The sequence below is a fragment of the Lutzomyia longipalpis genome, chromosome 3 (genome assembly GCF_024334085.1).
Source record: "Lutzomyia longipalpis isolate SR_M1_2022 chromosome 3, ASM2433408v1".
Classification (NCBI taxonomy): domain Eukaryota; kingdom Metazoa; phylum Arthropoda; class Insecta; order Diptera; family Psychodidae; genus Lutzomyia; species Lutzomyia longipalpis.
The window spans coordinates 15,194,228-15,219,076 of NC_074709.1; the positions used below are offsets into that span (position 1 = coordinate 15,194,228).

Here is a 24,849-nt window from a genome sequence, read left to right on the forward strand (position 1 = left end):
ACTTCTCAAAGTTCACAGAAAATTCTCTTTGGGTAAAATATTTGCCTCAATGAGAGTTCTTTTACCTCAGAAAAGTAATACAAGTTCATGGTTTAAATTGCAAAATTGCCAGAGAGAGAGCGTCATCGAATGCTGCGAAGGCCACACTTCCTCAAGAGTGCCAGCACATCGTTCAAAGGAGATTCAAAGTAGAATATTGTACGTAAGTACATACATATGTATGTTGCGATTATATATAAATTGTGACGCAATTGCAAGCCTCAGCAAAAGAGATTTTCACACACATCCACTGCCTGTAGTTGCACAATTGACAATGGCAGAGGCATTGACTGAGGCCATGCTACTACTGCACCTCTTCTCTATCAATAAAGTATGTCCGTGCACTTTCCTCCGTGTCGTTGGTGAAGTTTTCTTTTATTTGCCAATTAACTGCACAAAGTAAAACGGTGTGACTATATGGTGGCCTACTCGAAAGAACCGGAGAGCTTTTCCTTCACTTTTGAACTTCCTTGTTAACTTACACACAATTTTTTTTTAGCATATTGAAGGGGCAGTGTAGTTGTGCCAGGAAGTGAGAGTGCAAGGTATGCACTTTTCCTGCATACGACACATTCATATAAGCTACATAGTACAGCACCCAAATCCCAAAAGTTCTCACGCATACATATAAAGAAGCTTCCGCGCGTGAGCTTTCGTTGCAACTTCGCGGGAAAATCGCAAAAGGATCGTTTGAGCTTTTGTATTTTGCACACCGCACATACAATTAAACAAGATGGGATGTCGACATTTATGCTCTCGCGTTTGCAAGGTGCAGGAAAATTTCGATATCGCATGAAAAAAATGCATATAGTATGTGGAAAAAGAGAAATACAAAACATAATATTCCTAGCCTATAGGACCAATCTTCGAAAATCGACACCATGATGTACGTTAACTACTGTTGTGTATATAGGTGCATGCGAGAAAGCACATATTGATCGAATGTAAACGGTGAGTATTTCTCTACTGACCCAGTTATGCAGCAGCCAAACAGACATACAACTCCGGCACACAGACAGACGCTGCATTGGCCGGGCGGCACTGCTTGTATGCGCAGTTGCATTCCGAGTGCATCTCTTGGGCACCGTCTCGGCAACAATCGCGCCCCGCAAGAGTGAAAATCGCCCAAATTCATTTTCCTTTTGACCAAAAACCAGGAAGAACTTTCCATATACAGGCGCGCTCCGGAAAATTGCAAAAGCACGCTCATACCTTACCCTCTCACAGTACCACCACACCCTCGCCAAGCCTTTTTGCACAACGCTTTCCCACGGAAGCGTCCATTTTACTCGAATTCACAGGAAACTTTTACGCTTTTCCAATTTCACTTTTTCGTCTTATATCTTATCTATTTTTTATAAAATATAACAAGTTAAAAATTATTTTATCAATAGGTATGTTTAGAATAATTTTTCAAAATAAAAAATAATATTTTTGTTTTAAAAAATTTTCGTTTTCAGTTAATTCTTCAAGAACGTTTTTGTCTCATATTTTTTCGCAATCTAAAAACAACATTTTAATTAAATTTAACTAACTAAATAATTTTCGTTTCTTCAAGTGTTAAAATTGAAACAAAAAAAAATACACAAAAAAGCTTTAAAAATGACCCAACTTTTTTAGACAGGAGTGTGCATAACAAGTCTACACTACATATCGATACATGTGTTTAACACATCCGAAAGCCTTAATGTATTCACGAGTTGGTGATTTGTGTGGTGCATCTTTATAATTAGGTGCAAGGTTAAAGTCGCATGAAAATTTCCCAATAGTACGTACAGTTTTAATTTATTACTTTGCGAGATTTCCGATGTATTTTCACACTTCCCAATTATGCACAGAAAACTATTTTTGTTTTAAATTTATTTCTAATGAATAATCAGGTAAACTTCCCACGAGATCCATACTAAGAACAACTCGCTTTTTGTATAAGTGACCTTTATAGAAAATTGTATTTCATAGATAAATCAGAAAAAATCAATTCCCAAAAAATTAGTTTAAAAAAGGAGCGTATATATTTTCTAATTTTATCCTCGAATTCGATGCACTTTAGGTGGGCAACAAAAGAAATTTGCGTGAGAATTTTTATTTATAGCCCGTACGAGGAAATACAATTAGATGTATGTCCTTGACTCCCAAACTCTCATTTCTTATGTGGTAAGAAAATTTTCTCAAAGCAAGTGCAAGTCAAGAGTGCATTAAATACAAGAAAATACTCTCTTGTGGCACATTATTTATTTTTAGATGCCAAGTGTTCAAGGTTTTCCGCACATTTATTTTTTTCCTGCAGATCATCGTACGATTATTATGCAAAATTCAGCGCCTTTTCGTGAAAACTGCCACAATTTTCTAATCTGTTTTTTTCCTTCGACACATTTTGTTTGCATATTTAATTTGATGATACACGGATGGATAGGAGTTATGATTAATAAATTTGTAAATTATGATTGAATTACATATATTTTAATTAGCACATTTCAAATCTTCCTTTATTTATTATCCCATTTACAATTTATAAGTAAACCTTTACACCTTCATACAGGGGGTATTTATTTTAACAAATAATCATCCAATTTTAAAATACTATAATAGAAAATAAAAACAAATATCGGAAATGAATGATAATCTTTGTAGATTAAAATGTTGATATTTTAATGTTTTAATTATTACTTTGAATATTTCGTTTTTTTGCGGTTTTATAAATTAAACAAAATATTAATAAAGTGATCAATATAGACATAAATTTTTAGTGGAACTATTTATCAAAGCTTATTGTAATTAGTCAAAATAACATTAAAAACATTGAGGTCATAATTTAGTTCAATATAGATTTTTTTTCAACCCTCCATTCTCATGTAGGACCGCCAGAACAATAATAGTATTTTTATTTTTACAAACTTTCAATGTATGAATAAAAGTTCAAAGTGATATTAGGGGAATTCGTTTGAAAACGTAAAGGAATTGCAAGCCGATGAGTTAACATTTTTAGACATCTTTTTCCTGGGGTCAGAAGCGGTCTGTGTTACGCTCAGATTTTTTTCTTACTATTTACACCTTCAAATAACGGTAAAAACGTTAAAAATAAAGCTGACAGATATAAATACTTACTGTTTTGGTAGGAAATTAATTTGACAATTTGTGCTTGATCTTTGATGCATTTTAAATTGCCATTGCGTAAAGATTAATGTTTTGCAATAGTTCTCTCACACAAGTATTTATTCTATGTGAAACCTGTGATTAATTTCAAATGCTACTTCCGTGATATTTTGGCTAATAGCACAATCGCGCTCATATGTGTTTTTACATACAGACAGAACCAACTCTATGCGCATTATCTCTGAATGCACTTTATTTACACAAATGTATGACAGACGCAAAAGTGTGAACGTAAAATGCTGAAAGCGAGTGTATTTTATTCCTCAATGTGACCCCTCACGCAGACGATGAATCTGATTGAAAGTTCTTGCTTAAAAAAATTAACTGTTAAAAACGATCTCTCAGGAAAATTAGGAAAATGCAAAATCTATAGGTATAAGATAAAAAAACCAAATTCTTTATTTGCACTGTGCTAAATTCTTATTCTTAAAATTAGTCACGTTTTATACTGTTTGAAGAGGTATGAGATGAGATACAAATATACATAATACATACAAAAAAAGTATTGAGCTCAATAAAAAATGTATTGTAAGACTGTATAAGGTCAAATTCATATTATCTTCTCTAACTTTTACATAACTGTCACACGTTAGATTAAGTCAAGATTACTCCCTAATGCTAAGTGTGAGAGTGATTAGCAAATCACGTGTTGATGCAACGCCCAAAGACGACCATTTGCATTTGCAAAAAAATTGAAAAATATTAAAAATACATTTACAATTTTGACTTGATATGTGTGACGATGACACCGAACGCCATGCACTTGATGCCCTGTCCGCTGATACGTTGCTCGTCGTCTTGCGAAGTGATATTGCAGCAAATCAAGATCAAGTGCAATGCAACAATTTCAATTGAGTCACTTTATTTACACAGTTTGCAAAAGGGGAGATCAACTCACATACTTTATGCCTACTTTATGTTTACCTATTTTGGTTTTCAGTTCAATTTTGCTTGATAAACTTTTCATTTTTCTCTCATATCTTAGTTTCCTTTATCAGACCCCTTCAGATTAGAATCAAATTTTGTGTAAGCCCTTTTTGAACAAAACTCTATGTAAAAATTTTGATGAAAAAAAATGATTTGGAGCACTTATTGTACCTATCTAAAACATTTTCATTTAAAGAATAGAAACAGCAAGAGTTAGAGACTTTCTACCTGTAGTTTTGTGGATTTAAAATTAGGGATTTTAAAATTTCCTCATCCAAAATGTCTGCCTTCTTCTATTTTAAAATTCCGTTAACTCCTTAATAATCAGCCTAAGCAAGACAAAGTTTTCTTCGTCATAACATAAAATCCACTTTACCGGTTTCAATCAAATTAGACTTAAATTGAAGGTCTTGGTAAATCTTCTATATACAATACAACTTTGAAAAATGGCCGCTGGAAATGCTTTAAGAATTAAGAGAAATTTCAAGTTTTTTTGGGAATTCATTAAATTGTTCCAATTGGTTTATACTGAACTGTAATATAGTGTATCGTTTACTTCCAGTTTAGTTAAATGAAATGAATGTATGAGTATATCTTCCTTGCAACACTGTGTGTAATTAATTGAAAACTAATTTATTGATAGTAGGAGTGCGGGGGAAAAGGAATGGAAAGATATGAAATCAGAAAAGACCGAAAGCTTTTCTCTTTCTCTCTTTAATACATTCTGCTGTGAGTTTTTCCGAGATGAATCTCGATGAGGAAATCGAGAATGATTCTTTTTTTCTCTCACGTGTTTAGAAGTTGAAAACTCTTCTCTTGCCATATATGTAAGTCTAAGCATATTTAGAAGGTATAGGTACAGACTTAGACGCAATTAGCATGTGAATATAAAACACAGATTCGCTTTTCATATTTACTAAATTATTATACACATAGCAATGTGAAGATCAAGGACGCGAACTAACTGCGTATTTTCACAGCATACATGTTCAATTTTAATTTCATTTTGTATTTTAACATCCCACCCACATCATCTCGCACCATTAATCTGTATGGGTGCGAGAATTTAATAATATAATAATATTTGTTAAGTTGCAAAATGGAGGAACTCAAGTTTGCATTTATACTAGAGTTATATACGTAATATACCTACAATATTTTTGGGAAATTTTGTTTTCTTGTTCATTTAGAAAGATTGTAGTGATTCTACGATAGCAATTTGATCTGTAAAATCCTCAGTATTAAATCACAAGTGATTTTAAGATTTGCAAAATGCGGTGATTTTTATTGAATTTTTTTTGTTTTGAGGAAATACTAAAAGTTTCGTGGGAGGGAGACCATTATGTCGTAACCTTGAAAAATGCACTTTGCGCAAGACAATTTATTTGCAGTTCAAGGGGTGAGGTTACCCAGAGGTATATACATACATGTAGCATCCCAGCCGGCACCAAAGGTCATTATAAGGTCTAATGTGCCGAAAATGATCGTTAGAATAACGTTGATTATTCGTTAAAAATAAGTCATTTTACGTGATAATGGGGAATAAAAAAGACCCACGTTGAAAGTCAGTACACCGTCAGAATAACGTTGTTGGAAGAAATTTCTGACCTTTTTCTTACGTTGTACTGACCTTTAAAATTTGAGACCAAAAAGGGAAATTTTTGACATGGCATCTCAAAAAAAAATTCCCAAACATATTTCTCTCTCTAGCATACATGGTAGCATAGGATAATGGTGTCTTCTCTATTTCCCTACCAATATACCATATTTATTAATATGGTATATTTTACAAGGAATATTTATAATTTTTTTTCGAAATTTCCTATATCTCAAATTTATATGCCGAAATACTTTACCGTCGCAAATAAGTCAAAAAGAACCTAAAATGGACCTTTCATTAAAAATTAATTATTTTTTATAAAAATTTTTGAAATATTTCTGATGATAGAAAAAAGATTTTGTCTTTACTACTCATTTAAAATGTCTTAGACATCCTTCCTATTGCTTAAAATGCTGACCCGGCTTGATTCAAAAGCAATTAAATATCCTGAATTTCGCTATAAAAATTATTGATACTCCCGGACACTTAAATCTACGCCATATCTCGTAGCTTAAAAATTTTTGTCACATATATTGTATTTGGCCGAAACGTTAAAATGAACAGATAAATGATATATTATGTAGAGGAAAAAGAGCTTTTTTTAAATAAATTTTATTAGGTATATTTTTAAATAGATATCATATATTTGTATATCAAAAAGCAAAGTGTGCATCAGTAAATTATTTTATGTAAAACGAAAACATATTAAATGCGATCAAATTAAATATTACTTAATCTTCAAGGAAACCAAGTTTTTACCTGAACCCATTTTCTCAGAAATATTTCTTTAAAAGTGTGTACCCAAAATGAAAACAGCCTAATACATTTTGTCTTATACGGATTATGACCTGCAAGCCTGCAATAAACATTTAAGAGATAAGGAGAGCAACCCTTGTAAACTGCAAAACAAGGGCAATTAAATTGCCTACCTGGGAATAATTTAGGGTTTTTAAGGACCTTAAATATTTATTTTGAAAAGAAAAATGTGAGATTTGGCAATTAAAGTTTATGCAATAAATTATATGTACGTTAATGTATTTTTTCTCTTATTCTAGAAAAAAAAACTTGAAATAAATTGTAGGAAAATATTGCAAGAATTTGATAAAAATCATTTCTATCAAATGATCTTATGGGTCTAATAGAAAAAAAATATTTTTGTGATCTTTTTTATTGAAAAGAAAACAGATTAATTATATTCTTAATTTTGTGCACGAGATAGGTTTACGTTTGAATCTTAAGAAATTCTATGCGGATTTCCTTACGTTTGGATGTCCCTTTTTGAACGCTTGTTTCCTCTTAGGGAATTTCTGAAATGGTCTTCCAAGGCACCTACGTACAATCTTGGTCACTCGCATAAGCATTCTTCCCTATTGTTATATGACATGCGCGAAATACTCAAATTGCGGCAATAAATGACGAATTTCTTAATGAACAAGACCTGGTGCACCCTCATTATGATCTCCCTTAACGATTTCATTGATCATTTTGCTCATTTTTATTGATTTATTCGAGAAAATCGTGAAAAACCTAAACCAAAACAAACGCCTGTCAAAGGTCAAAAGAAGAGTGCAGAAATACAAAAAAGAAATATCCCACGCAGTCTTTCTCTTTCTGTCTCTCCCTCAACACCAAAGGTTGGTGGAGGGTAAGTATACTTACGGTATTCTGACGTTGAGATTTCGGCAGGAATTTTCGCCAAAGTTGATGGAGGGTCAGAAATTTTGTGCTTTCTTACGGTATACTGACGTTCTCAAGGAAGAAATTGAAAGTATATTTTTATATAATAAATGAGATTCTTATGCTCAAAAAAGCTTCTAAAACTACTTGCTCTCTTTCAAACAATCATTTTAATGCATTTATATGCCATTTTAATTAGTTTTTGATGATAGAAAAAATGATTGATTTTTCATCTCACTGACCTTTAATGACTTATTTCTGACGATATTCCAACGTTTACACAAAAAATTGAATTTATGCGAAAAAATTGAAGTAAATGAAGCAAAAACGTCTTTTAATAGCTTTTTGATCATCTACAAATAGAATTGTAATGTTTTAATGACTAAAACTTTGATTTCTGAAAAATGACTAAAAATGCCTCAATTTTTACTGACTTTACTTACCAAATAATAACGTTATTCTGACGTTAGAATTTAGTAAGCTAATGACGAAATTCTGACCATTTTTTACGATAATCTAACGTTATTATAACGTTAATAAATAGTAAGTAAAGTCAAAGTTATTATGTGTTAGCTGGGATACATATAAAGTAAACTCCATAGCAAGAAAGAAAAGAATGGCCCGTAGAATAAACAAAGTTCAGTAAGCAACGGCAAACTTACGTATTCAAACTCCCCCTCCATCTTGATTTTCCACCCGGGATTCGATTGATGAAAAAGGCGGTTGAAAAAATAAAATTTTTCTCTTCACTCTTGGCGGAATTTGGTGGTTTTTCTTTTCGCAATCCTTCTCTCAACTTATTGCATTAAAATATCCTAAAATTTCACAATTTTTGGGTTTTTTGCACATTTTTTTCCGCAAAAAATTTTCGCGAAATTTTCTCACAAGAAAATCCAGTTGAAAATTGCCGTGGAACGCAATAATAATCTATTACCGGTTTTCACTCGTATTTTCCGCGCGGCCATTTTGGCTTTTCACTTTTCATTTGAATACAAATTGCATATGATGCTGTGTGAGCTTTTGTTTCAACACCCTCAATCACAACAAAAATTTACTCATCACCACTAAATGGCTGCTCCGACAAAAGTTTTTCTCTGCATCTCGTTGGAATTGCACTATATATGTAGAAAGATAAACACATTTTCTTGCAAATCATTTGTGTAAGGAAAAAGAGAATATAAATGCTTGAAAAATTTGATGCATTAAATATGCATGTATTGGAAAACTATTAGCAACATATTGAAGACGTTTAGTGGCAGGCAGATCTGAATGAGGGACATTTACGCGAAAATAACTCCAAGAGTACTTTGCAATATCCCATCACATTATTATATATGTAGGTACTTGGAAAGTTTTTCTATTTTATTATATTTTTTTATTAAAATCATTTTTTAGATTTTAATAAAAAAAATATAATAAAATAGAAAAACTTTCCATATATATATTTTTTAATATTGTTTTACTCAAAAAATTAGTTAAATTTACACAAAATAACTTTTATTATCTAAATTTAAAAAAAAAACTTTTTTTTAAAGCTTCTTTGAAGGAAGAATCATAGCTAAAACTTTAAGAAAAAAATCAATTTGAATTTTATTAAGTAATTTCTCAAATATTTATACAAAGAAAGATTTTATCAATATTTATGGATAATGACCTGTATTTTCAACATTATTTATATTTTAGATTAATTAGAACTCTTTCCTCTCAAATAAATAATTTAAAAATGAATTTGAAATTTTTATTAAAGGTTTTTATTTATTGTAGTAAATATTCTATACCACTTTGTTCCTAATTTCTAGTCTCTTTGATTATTCCCCATAAAACTTGGTTTCTTTAAAGTATTAAAACACTCTAATGCATTCCTTGTAATATAGAATGTTTAAGATTATGCACTAAAGATTTTTTTCGTGGTGTTTTTAAATAGATAATCAAACAAAATTGAATTCAGTTTTTTTTGAAGTTCTGTGTTGAAAAAAAAAAAACAAAAAAAAATATTGAATATAAATTTAATAATTCTATTTCTTTTACTAAAAGTTTTATAGATAAATCAACTAAGTTAATAAACATTTAGTTTCATCTTAAAATATAATTGAATATATTGCTCTCAGAATTAATTTAAAAAAGTATTAGGTACCTACTAAATATAATTTATTTTGATCGTAACTTATATCTTAAATACCTACTACAAAATAATCAAAAAAATTTTGAGATAGAAAACTTCATGTTTGGTTTTGCTTTTTAATTATTTTGCATTGCCAGTTATCAGAGCCACACCTATTGTGAATACAAGAGTTTTCAACTGAAATATTTTGAAACTATATCTTTAAAAAAATCAGCAAGAAAATCATAAAATTTTTTAATATGAATTTTTAATTCTGATAGCCAGAATATAAACTTATTTTTTGAAAAGCGGATTAATTTTATGATGATTTAAGTTTTATTTATAAAGCGCAACTTATAACATTTTTCCTAAAAAAAAAGTAAATATTTAAAGTATGAAACAGACATTTTGATCTAAAAATAAGAACCCCCGTTAAAGCTTCAAGTGTTGGAGAACCTTGGGGGGTTTCCTAAAGGTGCTTAAATGCCAAGTTCAATAAAAAACACTCTCTTCAGTAAATGCAAGAAGTGTGAAAGAAAAATCAAAGGAAAATTATCAGTATGAGGGGCAGATATAATCTTCAAAAGAGAGAAAAAAAAGTCTAGAATATTGTGCATTTATATTCACTTTTCGAGATAAACCGTCATATATTTCATCGCTGAAAGTCTATTAACAAGTCAAGTCACAATAGAGTATATGGTTTCACTTGTGCAGTGCCGATATATATATATATATATATATATATTAAATATTTTTATGAGTCTTAGATTTTTATGCTGACTCTTTATCAGCAAGGTCACTTCTGGGTTTTCTCACTATACTATCGCGCTTCACTTCACACTTTGCACTTTATTCTTTTGATAAATTTTCCCGTGTGAATTGCTTTTTTTATTTATTTTTCCTCTCCATATATAGACAATTACATATCATTTCTGAAGAATTTTATTTCACCCGCTTATTTCCTTAAAACTCTATCACTATCTCAATTTTGAAAAAAAAAGCGTTCGCTTCCCTTTGGTGAATTTTTCTTTTCTTTTTTTCTTTCTTATTTTTTTTTCTTGTTTTATTTTTTGCAAAAGCTGAGGCTGAATGAATTTGGTGTGTGAGCTTTTGTCAAATCTGGACTGTCTTCCTCAGAGCTGACGGAGAACTAAACGATAGAACATTTTCTGCGGCGAGAGAACACACATACTATATAGGAGAATATACCGAGTGCAGCTTTCAAAGTTGCACATGAGACATATTCTAACGACGCTCGCGAGACTGATTCTGACCTAACACAACACCCGCTTGCTTTGTGCTGAGCAAGGTTCCTCTCTCATTTTCACTCTCTTATTCTCTCTTTGTCCTACACAATGCACATCATGCACACATACTATGATAGCCCCATGATAAAATTTTCACGTTTGGGGACGAAAAGTGTGAGATTTTCAAAGAGGAAAAACAACCGACTTGCATTCTATGGCGCATGCCTTCTACCAGCGCGAAAGCTTCTATTTTCAAACCAACACACCGATGCACTCTAAACTCGCTCCGCGAAATGGGTGGCCACCCTCCTCCCAGCATGCAAACCCCTTTTTTGGAGCGCCGTAAACGAAAATTTCATCAATTTATTACAAATTTTATAGCGATTAATCCGATTAATCCCTTCAAATGAAAAGCTTTTGATAGCCATCATAACAAATTGCACTAGAAAGTTCCAGAATTTCTCTTCAAAAACTTTAAAAAAAACCGGGAGGATTTTACCCGGAAAACTTTTTTGAGTAAGAAAAAACTAAAACTACACACAGCAAACATTGGGTTATTGTATATAGGAGAACTCATGAAAAAGCACGAAAAGCTTCCAGAATTTTACACACGACGATTAATATATTTTAATTTTTTTTAAATATTTCTCACATTTCTCAAAAGAAATTCAATTTAAAACAAATAAATTGTACAAAAGCAATCCATTTAGTAAATGTGGGATGAGATAATAAGACGACATTGTTTGAACATTTGAAAGATTAAATTGCAAAGTTTATTTTATAAATCAATAATGCAATATGAACTTTGAAACGTTAGGGAGGATAAAATCTTTTTTCGTTTAAAAATGATTTTGTTAAGACATTGAAAAGAAGTCATGTAAACTAAATCTTATTGAAAAATTGTTCAAATGATTGTAAAAATTGTAAATACGAATAAATATCGCGGAGTTTTTTGAATATTTACTTAATAATATTACCTAATGTGTTTTGGGAGCTTTTAACCCAAGAAATAGCAATGTAGAATAAATTGGTGAAAGAAGGTAAGAGATTATTTTTTGTTTTGAAATGTTTTGTAACTTCAAGAAAATTTCAAATAATTTTATTTTCTTCAAATTTGAAATATCAACATAGAATTTAATTACTTTAATGACGTAAATTATATTTTAAAGGTGTAAATATTATAAAATTTTGATCTTTTTAAACAAAGCAATATAAAAGATAAACTTATTCTGAAGTATAGCAAAACTAAGGAAAATTTTTGATATTTTCTGCCAAAATAAATTCTTGTTTCTCTATAAATTGCATTCCTATTTTCCTAACTAACTACTCTTTATTTTTCCTGATTTAAATAAAATATAATATCCTAAAAGCCAAAAAAATATGGGAGTTAGCAACTTTTCCTTCGAAATTACAAAATTATTAATATAAATGAAAAATTATTTTTATAAAATCTTAAGTAGTTAATTAGGACGAATTTAATTTTTCAACCACATCCTTTTGCCTTTATTTTATAATCCAGCCAGATAAGCAAATTGTTATTGATTAAAAGCGAAAGTATTGTAAGGGCCAATGAACCCTATTAAAACATCAATATTTCCACACACAGTGCGCCACCCTGCATAGGAAAAGTTATTTAGCAAAAAAATAAGCCTAATTTTAAAATGGCAGAGGGAGTTTTTTTTTTCTTTTCGGAAAAATTCCCAACTGTGAGCTGACGAAGCATTAATGTTATCACATAATGCTCCCGATTTTCTAACTCTATCTGCAGCCAAACGACGAGGGTTTTGTGTGTTGGAAAAGCTTCGCAACCTATACACTGGATGTAGCTATTGGAGAGGTCATGAACCTGACGCTCGCTGGCGACGTCGACGTCACCATGACCACAGACAAGTGAAAACCGAGAGCACACCCTTAATGTTTTCTCCTCTTTCCCGACTCATCCCGTTTAGCCACGATATTCCCAATGAAAAACGAAAAAGCGCTCCGTTCATGGAACTTTGACATACATTACCATGTAATATTGTGCCACACCAAAGTGAGCTTAATTTTTCTTAGTTATTTTCCAGCATTTTACAATAATGTCTTGGGATGCTTTATAAGTTATATAAAAAAATATATCGTAAAACAATAATTTTCTTATAAAGAACCTTATTAAAGTCTGTACAAATTAGAAGGATGCAAGACCTTACAATAAATTTGTTTAATTATATTTAACGATAAATCTGTGAAAGCATTTTATCTATCCATGAATAATTAACTCTTTCAAAGCTTTGTAAAAAATGATTGGTGTATCCTTGGAAAGAAAATACTCCCATTTTCCACGGAGGAAAGTTACACTCTCGCTTGCGCCGAAAAGTGATCAATGAAGGCGCACCATGGAAATTAATTTCAAACTAACAGTCCTCCCCTCAATTCCAGGGAACTTTCCTGCATCAATATTTTCCCTGGCATACGGACATGCCAGCCTTTGGGAAAAAGAAAATATTAAGGAAATGCAAAAGGCGCCCTACCACCTATTTTTCCATCCCAGGCACCAGTGAGAATATTTTTTTCGAGGAAATCGAAGGTTTCAATACAAAGGAAATGAACTTTACTGTAAGCTCTTTTATGGGGACTTTGTGTTTTGTTCTAATTTACTTTCATTTCATTATACAACAATTTTGTGAATTTTATTTCCTTCATCAGGTCTAAATAATACGGGAGCGTATATTAGTGGGGGAGGGGGAGAATCCCATATAGCGTTTGCAACTCGTATTGACCCCTCTGTCTCTATACCGAATTTCATCACGATCGGCCCAGCCGTTTCGGAGGTGTTCATAGGCCACACACAAACAAACAGACTTCTCAGATTTATTTATTACGAAGAAGATGGTAGTAGTTTGACCTGTTAAACCATAATTAGAAAAAACATAAGCAAAAAATGCAGCATACTTTCTCCCTGACAAATGACCTGATTAATATTCATCAAAAAATGTTGTGAGGATTAACAAATTGTACAAAATAATTCGCTAAAATTTCGCAATAGATTACAATATACATAGCCTAGTGGGGTCGCCTGGTGAATTTAGTATTGCAGAAGGACCAGAATGGTTTTCCAGAAATACATTAGGTTTATGTATGTATATATATATATATAGCATACAGGTAAATATGTAGTGTAAAAGGTAACGTAAAATGTATAATTGAAGAAAAAAACGATTTTAGATGTTTCGAGATGTGAAAGAAAAATTGTATCGGAGATGACAGAGAGCGAGAGAGAGGGTCTGCCCTATAAAGCTGTGCAACACGGGCGTCTCATGTTTGATGATGACCGCATTCATGGTAGATTTTCTCTCTCTGAAACATCGAGGCAAGTGCACACCATCATCCACGTAGCGCGATTCGTGCGTGTGAATTCATTCTCTTTCCGAATGGATTCAGTGCCCTCTTGGGAGCCAATGTCGAACCATCGAGGTAGCAGTCGCTTGAGTAGGTCGGTCATTAACCTCGAAAGCTTCGTCGTACATTTTTCTACTTTAAATCTGTGCTCATCTTATATGTAGACATTTGTATTTTATTATTTCTTTTTCTTTTCTCTACACTGACTCAATTTTTTCTTTCATCATTCCTCAAGATCAGAGTAATCAAATTAAATCCCCATGTTATAATATACACATATACAATTTGAGGAATCTTCCTATACGAACCTTATGTAGGGGTTTATACGGAAGCGAAGTCCTATGAGACACGAAGAATGTAACTTTTATGAAAAGAAACTTAAAATGGTGGAACCGTTGCATCTGATGGAGAGTGACGAAGAAATACCAGGAAATTCAGGCAGCGCTCTGCACATGCCTCATAACAAAAGGACCTCTTCCCGTAGAAAAAAAAATTATTCCGATTTGAAAGACAAAATATGAATTTCATAATATGCATTTTTCCCTTTCCCTGGAAAGTGAGCAAAACGAGCAAAACAACAAAAAAAACGCCATCCTTTACCAGAAAAAAGAGACATTTGCAAAGCCTATGAATTGAAGGTCCGTCATGAGAAGATCAATGTGAGTTTTGCCGAAAGAATGCAAAACGAAAGGATTCCAGAAAATGGACAACAATTGCTGGATGGGGGATTAAATATGGGGAAGTTTTTTTCTATGGCCATCCCTTCCCTCATTCTCTCATATCCTTTCTACAGGAAGAGTCTTTTTGTCCACTCTGTCACTCTTTTCTCTTTCTTTTTTTCCCCATGACCCTCCTTCAAATCTTACCTACTTAAGAGCAGGCATATGGTCATCTCAACCACAAAAGTCTTTCTTGTCAGGAAAAGTGATTTGACGGTGTGCATTTTAGGCATTTTACAGTAAAGACTAATTCAAAGAATTTACATTGCAATTTTTTTTTTCACTTTGCTTCGCAAGAACTGGAAGGGACGTGCAGAAACACTGAGGAAAAAGTATTTTCGCTTCCTAATAATATAATATCTCTCAGTCTGTGTATTTGATTTATTACAATTAATTTGATTAATGAATTTTCTATGAATGAAAGTACGTTTTTTTTTAATTTAAATTCTAAATTACGGTGCCCCAATATGGGGATATGCAAGTAATAAATTGTTGAACAAGGTAAAAAGATCTCAAAACAAAATTGTAAAAGGTATATTTAAGTATAGGGGAATCATATAGAACAAATCTTTTTCTATATAATAAAGAAAGGATTTCGCGTCTGTGCAGTTTTGCATTTCTACACCGTTGGTCCGATCGCGATGAAATTTGGTACATAGTCTACTGATACCAGGCGATTATCCCCAACATTCTTTTCTCTTTTAGCTGTGATTCTTTCGAAGAAAAGAATAGCACAGCTTCTGTGTACCACCTAAAATGCAATGTTGTCTGATCGGGCTCAAACTTGGTATGAGCACGAATTAGGGTCCCCACATTCCAAAAAACGTATGCTCCAAAAAATTTTTCCGTCCGTCCGTCCGTCCGTCCGTCCGTCCGTCCGTGGTATAACGCTAAATAGTTAGAGAACGGTGATAGATAGAGACTTGCGGTCAACGGCAAAGTTCATATATCGGGTGGAAGACATCCGATTATGAGGTCAAATCCACCCCCCCACCCTTCCGTCCGCCATTTTGGAACACCCCTAAATTTTGTTTTCACTATATCTCAGCCCCTGTAATAGCTAAAAATCTGAAATTTTGGTATGTTGTAGGGGTCATCAAGACCTTTCCAACGATACCTCATTTTCGAAAATCGGTCAAGCCGTTTAGTCAATATGGCCGCCACAATTTTTCATCGAAAATCGACCATAACTCGAGAACGGCTTGACCGATTTTGATCAACTCAAGCTCAAATGAAAGCTCTCAGCAAGCCCTACAACTTTCTAGAACATCCAAAAATTCAAAAGTGACCGCTAGAGGGCCAAAAATCAAAAACAAAATTTTTGATTAGTTTTCGATGAATATCTCGAAAACTGTACGATAGATTTGGATGAAATTTCAGTATGTTATAGTTGACTATATTATCTAGCTCCATGCCAAAAATGAAGAAAATCTATGTCGCCGTTCTCGAGATATAGCCTTTCAAAGTTGGCATGTCATATCTCGGGTTCTACAAGTCCAATTTTAATCAACTCAAGCGCAAATGAAAGGTTTCGTGAAACCCTATAAATGTCTAGAACATTTCAACTTCGAGAAATGACCGCAAGAGGCGCTAAAATCAAAAACAAAATTTTCGAAAATTTTAAACTCAAACTTTTCGAAAACTAGATCATAAATTTTAATTAAACTTCAGTATGTTATAGCTTATATCAAGACCTTTCCAACGATAGCTCATTTAAGAAAATCTATCGAGCCGTTCCTGAGATATAGCGTTCTGAAGTTAGCATATAATATTTTGGCTCCAACTAATCTAATTTTGAGCAGATCTTATTATGTGAGCTTTTGTAGTAAATGAATGTTGAAATTTTAAATAAATATAAGTGTATGAACAAATACTAGTATATGTAGGTATCCTGCGCCCCGCGAAGCGGGGCGCCTTATATATACATATATAAGTATATAGATACATAAAAATGCAAAATAGAATTCAAACATTTTGGCGCCCCGCGAAGCGGGGCGCTTTATATATACATATAAAGCATATGCAAAGTAAAATATAACGGTAAAATATAAATATATATAGCTACATGGTACAGATTAAGGAGAAAAGGGAATGTACATGGTAAGTTTCACTTACGGGCTGTGATTCTTCCTTCAGAGGCCAAGTTAAATATATGTAAATGCAAAGTTTAATAGATAGCTGAAGAGTATGGATTATTAAGAAAAGGGAATGTACTGGTAAGTTTCACTTACGGGCTGTGATTCTTCCTTCAGAGGTCAGTCCAAGTATGATATTTGATGAAGATTGAGGTGAAATGTGGCAGAAAATTCAAGTGTGTCATAAATTGGGGGTGCAAACTCTGGGGAAGGATGACTCGCGCCAGGAATCACAGCCAATGCGCGAGTTAGCCTTCCCCAGAGTTTGCCACCCCCAATTTATGACACACTTGAATTTTCTGCCACATTTCACCTCAATCTTCATCAAATATCATACTTGGACTGACCTCTGAAGGAAGAATCACAGCCCGTAAGTGAAACTTACCAGTACATTTAAAATTTGCGCGAAACGCAACAAATACTCGCGAAAACGTTTTTATTACACAGAGGACACCTAAAATAATATTCTATTGAGCAAAGTAAATATAAAAGAATGCTCTTCTCTTGAGGGAATTTAATTAACAAAACCACAAGAAAATAATTAAATATTGACAAAACTGTCTTGGTATTAAAAAAAATCCATCTTGCTTTAGCTGACCATATTGTTTGGAACAAAAAAAAAAGAACACACAATTCATAGCAACTCTCGTGTGCATTATCAACATAGTGATCAATCTGAACAACTATAAAGTACCGTTCTATGCTGCGGTCGAGACAGTCAATAGATATTTCTCATGTTGAGTCAAAGTGCATAAATAAATATAACGGTTGTGGGAATGTTCCTCTCACACCTTGTCGATCGTTTGTTCTTTTTTTTTTTGTCGCTCGCCCCGGTGAGATGGCAATGGGAATATGTAACCTACATTGTGTTACACGAAAATTCTTCATATTATCTTGCAGAGCAGCTGAGGTTTAGGTCAAGTTGCGCGTGCATGAGCTTATAGCTTCTTTTGAGATGATGGTCAAAATGATTAAAAATATGCCAAAAGGGAGGACTTTTGAAGTACTTTTGACAAGAAACGCAATTAAAATCCAATAAAATTTCATTTTCAAAGTGATCTGTACTTCCGAAAGTAATTTTCATGGTTTGAATCAGGCAGAATTTTTGCGAATACCCAGAATACCTTGTCCGGGTTAATTGCTTTTTGCAGCAAAATTGCATTGAAATGCAGTGGACTTTCACATTAATGGTGGGTTCTTTTACACATCATGAGGTCAAAGGGAAAGACAGAGAGAAAGAGAGAATTTTTTTCCAAAAGATTTTCAATGCCTTTAAAAATGTTTCAAGCTATTGGTTTTTGAAAATGAGGAAATATCGGATTCTGTGTGTGTGTTGAAAATAAGCATTAGAATTTCATAAAAGTGTCCACGTAAATATTGATGTGTTAAAATATAATAGTTAGAGATTTCTGCTAAAAAGTTGTTCACGCGAATGATGAAGAGTGTGTAAGGAAGAGCGAGAGAGAATGGATTACTTTGGAAGAAGAGCTCATCATCAACATCTTAAAGATTACACACAAGAGTTTGAGCGAAAATTGGTGTCGTTTTGAACATTTTCAGCACACCAGCAAAAGTCATCGGCTGTGAGTCAACGACCCCCATACTGTTTCGTACGAACCTCGAAACTTTTTCACGTTGAAGAGTCCATTGGTTGGCAAACTCCAACATAGAACCCACCATGCATTCGCCGTTCTTACGCGCTATACATTTTTTTCATTCCTACATTTTATATTTTTACTTTAAAATAATATATAAAACCCATGTAATAACAACATTAATGATGGCATAGCAAGACTTCCGAGGTATGAGCATGTTTAAGAAAAATGAATGAGTATACATTTTATTACAAAAAAAAAATTCTAACACTATTTTTCTCTTTCGCACCCTATGAAGCAAAATGAATTTGTTGGACTCTTCACTAAAAATATACCTGAATAAGACACGCAGATAGAATTCTTGGGTTGCTTGCGTCGATTATCCAAGCAGAACATTGTAAAGGCGGAAAACATTGAGGAAGAACTTTTCGCTTTACCCATCTTCTTCTTCTTAATTCATTAACAGTAAGAGAGGTGGCCAATGAACTAATAGAGGTTTTCCTTTTTTCATACCTCTTCTTTTTAATTTCACCTCAATCAATCAAACCATCTGCAGCACAAACATCACCACTTTCTGCTCTTCTCCTGTATGCAGATATTTTTGTACACACCGGAGAAATTGTTGGCCGAATATGTGGGGTACGTGTGGTAGGTGTTGGAATAAAGCTCAAATTTCTCGAATTTTCTATTTATACGCATATTTCTGCGTATTTTGATATTTTTTCGACATCATAATACTTTTCCAAAATTATTGTGATGAGAATTATTCTTGCGTTCAAATTTCAAGATCTTGATTGAGTACAAACTCTAAAAGCAAGTTTCAATATTGTACACAGGTATTCAATAAGAGATCTATAATTACCCATATTCTGAATTTATTTAAATAATTTCTTTTTACAGAAACTACCGAACTTTTAAAAAGGAAGTTTTTTTTTAATTTTATTTCATGTCCAAGTAGATGCCTGAAAAATTGTAAAGTTACAAATAATAAAATTTTATTTATCTGCAAGTTAAAAAATTTAAGTTCTTTCTAACCGAAATTTCAAGTAGACCACAAATCTGAAGGAAGGGCAGAAAGAGGTCAATTTAACTCTGATTCAGGTTAAAGGATTTTATTTTTTATTTTTCAGTTTAAATTCTCCTGAAAATTAGTTGGATTTAAATTCACGTAGAAAAAATATAAGGTGACGTCATTGTTTGCATTTTTGAGAAAATCTTTGCCGTCTTTCAGCTTTGATCCCACTGAGAAAAAAAATAGGAAAGCTGTTTGGCGAATCATCAATCCCATCAATCACACAAAACGATTTTCTTGACTTAATTTACTTTTATGAATAATTTTTTGTTTAAAAAAATTTCCTAAACAAATTTAATTTATCATTTTTTTTACATAAAATAATACATAAAATCTCAAAACACATCAATTTCTCTGAGTGTACATTTACACAGAATTGCTCATAATCTACCTAATATAGGGAATTCTGAATTTTCCTTCATAGCGCAACACTGAGAATAAAAAATTGTGTCCTTGGGATCGGGATTTTTTTTCGAATAATGCAAATAATATAAACATTGCGTTGTGACGCATCTAACGATGAATTTTAGATGGTTGGATAAACCGGAATGTTCTTAGAGAGTTCATTCGCAAAGAATCAATCTAGTAGAGGAACCAGTTTTTCAAACTGAGAAAACTAACCTTTTTCGTCTCCTTTTAGACCGTCACGAAAAGCAACGATTGCGCAGCTTAGAACATTCTATTACGGGGAGATTGAAGAATTGAATAATAATTTCCTCATTGGGGATTTCTCTCTTCTAAAGTATAAAGCTGCAAATGGACCGCGAAAGCACTCTTCTTAGCGATGAGAACTTTTTGCCAGGAAAGTACACACCAACATCGACACACCTTTCGCACAAACGAGAATGGTTAGAGAGACAAAAACGAGGTTATTGACTCCATTGTTGATCCTATTTCTGATTTCTTTGGGTGTTTTTTTTTACTTCTTCCATTTTGAAAAGAAGAATAATAATATGGGCAGAAAAGCGAAAAGATTTTTTTTCTTATTAAGATTTTGGAGGAGGATGGAGTGTATTTTGTACATATTTACGAAGAGAGAAAAAAAAATTATTGTCATTCCAATCAATTGGCATATTTGGTCTGTGAGTTCAGACACTACATGGCAATGTTCAGCCGACACGCTAATTAGAATTTACCTCACAAAGTCATAAGTTCTCACTCACAGATGATGACTCCGAATAGACACAGAACAAGACAAGTTATATTGGTGAGACGAAGAAGAAAAACAGCAAGAATTCACCATTAATTATATCTTTTTTTTCCTCATTTTCTTCTTCTTCTCCCACCTGAATAATCCAGGAATGTATTGAGAGTTCCCCCATACTGCTATATATACATCACATATTACACGAAGAATAAAAGTAGATAAAAAAAGAAAAATATTATCTTTCGTGTATTTAAGAAAACAAAAAAAAAACGAATCATCTCAAAGTCACAATCAACGAGTCATTGTCAAGGACTTTTGTATATTATACGTCTATCGAGATATCGTTTATTATGTATATGTACTACATACATATATAGCGTCGTTTAGTATAGCACTGCAAGAGACGATATTTAGTATTGTTTAACACCAAGAGTCGGTGTTATTGTAATTGTAGACGGTTGACCTCGTGCTTTCATGATGTAAGCGCGCAATTGTTGAAATTTCGTAGCGACCATTACTTTTTTGTATAATGATTATTTGCTAATGGACAAATATCTCAAAATATAACTCGTAGGACGCAATTAATTGACAAAACTTCACTTTTTTGCACTAACTTTTGTATCATATACATATCTTATATCTAAAATGGCGTTTCATTTTATTTTTACAATTTACCAAAATATAACCTCATATAATTTCTATTTTTTTGAATATTTGTGCCTTCTGTATGCGTCGTATCAAAGGAATTACAAAATTTATATCAAAAACTGTAAAAATAATATTCAACTTTCAAAAAAAAATATTCTTAAAAAAATTTCACAATTTCTGTCAGGAAAAAATCTACTAGAACTAACCTCATAATTTCATCGAATTAGGCTTGAATTTAAATACAATAAAATAAATGTTTACAAGCAAAATGCCAATTGAAATACAATTTTGAAAGTTAAAACTACATAATTAAATTAAATTGGTTAATTTTTAATAAAAAAAAGGGACGTTAAAAATTAACCATTTTTATAACTGAACAAAAAAACAGAGGTTACATGGAACTAATGGACAAAAGACTTTTAAATATATTGTTTTGGAATAATAAACTCAATTTAATTTATTTGTGAATTAGTTCTGTCAATATGATATATAATAATTTCTTTAATAATTTCACACAAAAAAATTGAGCAGCATAGATTATCAAAGCAATATTTTTCCGACAGGTAATATTAGATTCTGTATTTTTTTTTATGTGGGGAAAGTTTAAACTTTAACCCTTTCGCGTTCTTTGGGTCACACGTAGACTCAAACGTAAAATATTTAATTTTTACAATTTTATGAATTTAATTGTTTTTTTTTTTCAAGTGGTCAAATAAGATGTTCTGAATGAGAAAAGTCCTCTGGCAGCATCAAGACAATAAATATCGTGATAAGAAGACCTCATGTTTTAATGTTTTATGTGGATTCGAAAGAGTTAAAAGGTAGTACCTAGTGTTTTTTTTTTTTTGAAATCTTAAATGATACGTTACAGAGACATACAAAGTTCAAGATCATTCAAAGTACAAAATAATTGCATTAAAATACAAGCAAAACTAAAAAAATATAAAAAAAGAAACTACAGTTTAAAAGCTATGAAGTTTCTGCATTTTATAATCTAACCCAAATAGAGAAGCCAATACGACACTAAGAGGAAAATATTTCTAAAACAGATAAAATTTTATTTCTAGTTTTTTTTTTAATTCTGTAGGTAGGTAATATAATTAAAATCCTTTAAATTGTGATAAATTCTTCACTACATTAATCAGAACCCCATTTAGTAGACTATTAAAGTTATTTAAGGAATTTATTATTTTTTTCATAAAAATGTTTAAGTTAAATAATGTTAGAAATAGTATTTAACTCACATTTAGCACTTTTTGAATAGATTTTTTTTTAATTGGAAAACTCAAGTCAAAAGTAAAAATCACAAAATTAATTTATTTTTTATAGTTTGGCAGGACCGGACGTCATTTCGACATCCACACTGTCTCAAAATTAATCTTCACTTGAAACTTCAATAAAAATCAAAGAAAACTGTGAAAAATAGGACAATGCCCTCTGTTATTCCAATTGCTTTTGAGTTCACGTCACATTGCAATTTTATTAATCAAAAAAATTGATTCAAAACATTTTTAAATGTCAAATTTTACACAAATGATGTCTATAATGTTTGAGCAAGCAATTTTAGTTGAAAAATAATTACTAAAAGTGCATTTTTCAAGAAGAAATCCTGCATTTTAGCACGCAGAACTTACACACAACCAGTCGTGAACAAAGATGTTGAGCAAATACATACATTTGAAGTGATCTCTTGAAGAGAAAGCACTCGTGGACTCTTTCAAAGCAAGAAGTGAATGACTTCTGCCTGCGAAAGCTTTAGCTGCTGAACCATTGAACTACAAATCGATACACTTTTGCGGAGAAAGAGTGTAAGTCGAACGATTGCGTGTTATAATGGGTTTTTCTGTACGTCCATTTAGTGGCTATAACTTTTTGAGGTTATGAAATCTTCCTGCTTCCCAAAGGAGCATAGGAAGTTATTTTTAAGTTATGGTATGTTTGTTTTTACAATTTTTTTTATAAAGCTGTTAAATTTCGTTTTCTTCAAAAATTGTTAGAAATAGGTTTGGATTAATGTGCAAAAATACCGTGCAAGGCATTGGATTGGCTAACCGAAATATGTTTCCAATATGGCGACTTAAGAAAGTACATTCAGCCAATCAAAACACCATATTTAAATATAACTGTCGTTTCAAATAAATTTAACGGCTATTTACACTCTTTATACTTTTATTCCTGATCAAAAAAAATTTGCTCACTGACTTTGTAACTCCGTTTCGCAAAGCTTAAATTTTTCTCTCAGTGTCAGATGCTACTTGAGAATTTCCGAAGAAAAATAAGGAAGTGCAAAGATCCAATATTGAGGATTATTGAATCAGTTTGAGTAGCAATTTGGGATTATGTAGCAATTCCAATGGTAAAACTTTCAGGTAAATATAAAGAAGAATCTTACCTGTAAGTCGGTTTCCTATTATAAGTTCTTTTGATGGATTTTTTTTAGAAAAAAAATGTTTTCCAATTTTCTGCTGACAGTCGATTCTCAGATGAAAATTCTCGGGAACACAGTGATTACATTTCCAATCTTGTCCATTGTTCAATGAGTATCTTCAAGTCCTCAGTGTATCCTAAAGGATGCAGGGGGTTTCACTTTATCAATTCTAATCACTTTTAACGTTTTCCAACACACTTTTCACTGAATTTTCCTCATTGTTTGGAAATTATTTCTTCACTTTGTATAATTTATTTTGCACTGAAATGGAAAAATTGTACGATTTTATATGCAAAAAATAACAACCACATAAAAGCAAATATTTGCTGAATTAACACAAGAAACTTAAGTGAGTCATATTGGTGTGTCTGATGTGCGAGTTTAAAAAACGTCGATGGAACAACACACACACGGTTGCTCTTATTGTAAAGAAAAGAAAAATCACTCCGAATCCACAAAGTGGAGATGCTCATCAAACTGACGAGTAGCAGCGTCCATATCTTGCGTTGTCGTTTTGAAAACTGAATCGCGGAAGACAGTCTTCGATGTGGATTAGTTTACTTGCTTCGGGAGAAAGCTTTGACGGTCAAGGTGTTCCCCTACTCCAATGTTATTCTCTCATTCTCTTCCACACACACCATTCATCTCGTATCTCTCTCGCATACCCCGACACCAACGTGTACACCTGTGGAGATTGCCTATAACACCATCAAGCAGTAAATTTTCCGTATAAATAAATGCTATATATCTTCTCCTCTGGGACCAATACATACCTGGAATTAAAATCTCTTCTGTTTGGAATACTACTCAGTACTACTTCGGAGAAGAGGAAAAATTTCTTCATGGTTCTCTCAGGAAGAAATACGTACGAATGGGTAAGAAGGCGCTCTTGTAAGAAGTTGCCTGTATTGGTCTTCTGAGGAGGAACTAACGGTACCCAAAACAGATTGAAACTCTTCCACAAGACACTCAGGTTCGACAAT

The 24,849-nt window shown here is 32.4% G+C and overlaps 1 protein-coding gene across 12 annotated transcripts in view; it reads right to left on the bottom strand.

Annotated features, from left to right (window-relative positions):
• The window catches only part of LOC129793323 (PR domain zinc finger protein 1), a 31,698-nt gene extending 7,466 nt beyond the window's left edge, over positions 1-24,232 (bottom strand). For 4 of the 12 annotated variants that reach the window (XM_055833192.1, XM_055833191.1, XM_055833185.1 and 1 more), the window contains exon 1: positions 66-5,532. In XM_055833192.1, the coding sequence (XP_055689167.1) occupies positions 66-89 (24 nt within the window). In that variant the 5' untranslated portion in view covers positions 90-5,532. Of the gene's footprint in view, positions 1-65; positions 5,533-8,058; positions 8,512-10,124; positions 11,223-23,830 lie in introns of those variants that run through there. The other 8 variants (XM_055833190.1, XM_055833183.1, XM_055833189.1 and 5 more) reach the window with 7 other exon arrangements.
• Between the last annotated feature and the right edge of the window lie 617 nt (positions 24,233-24,849).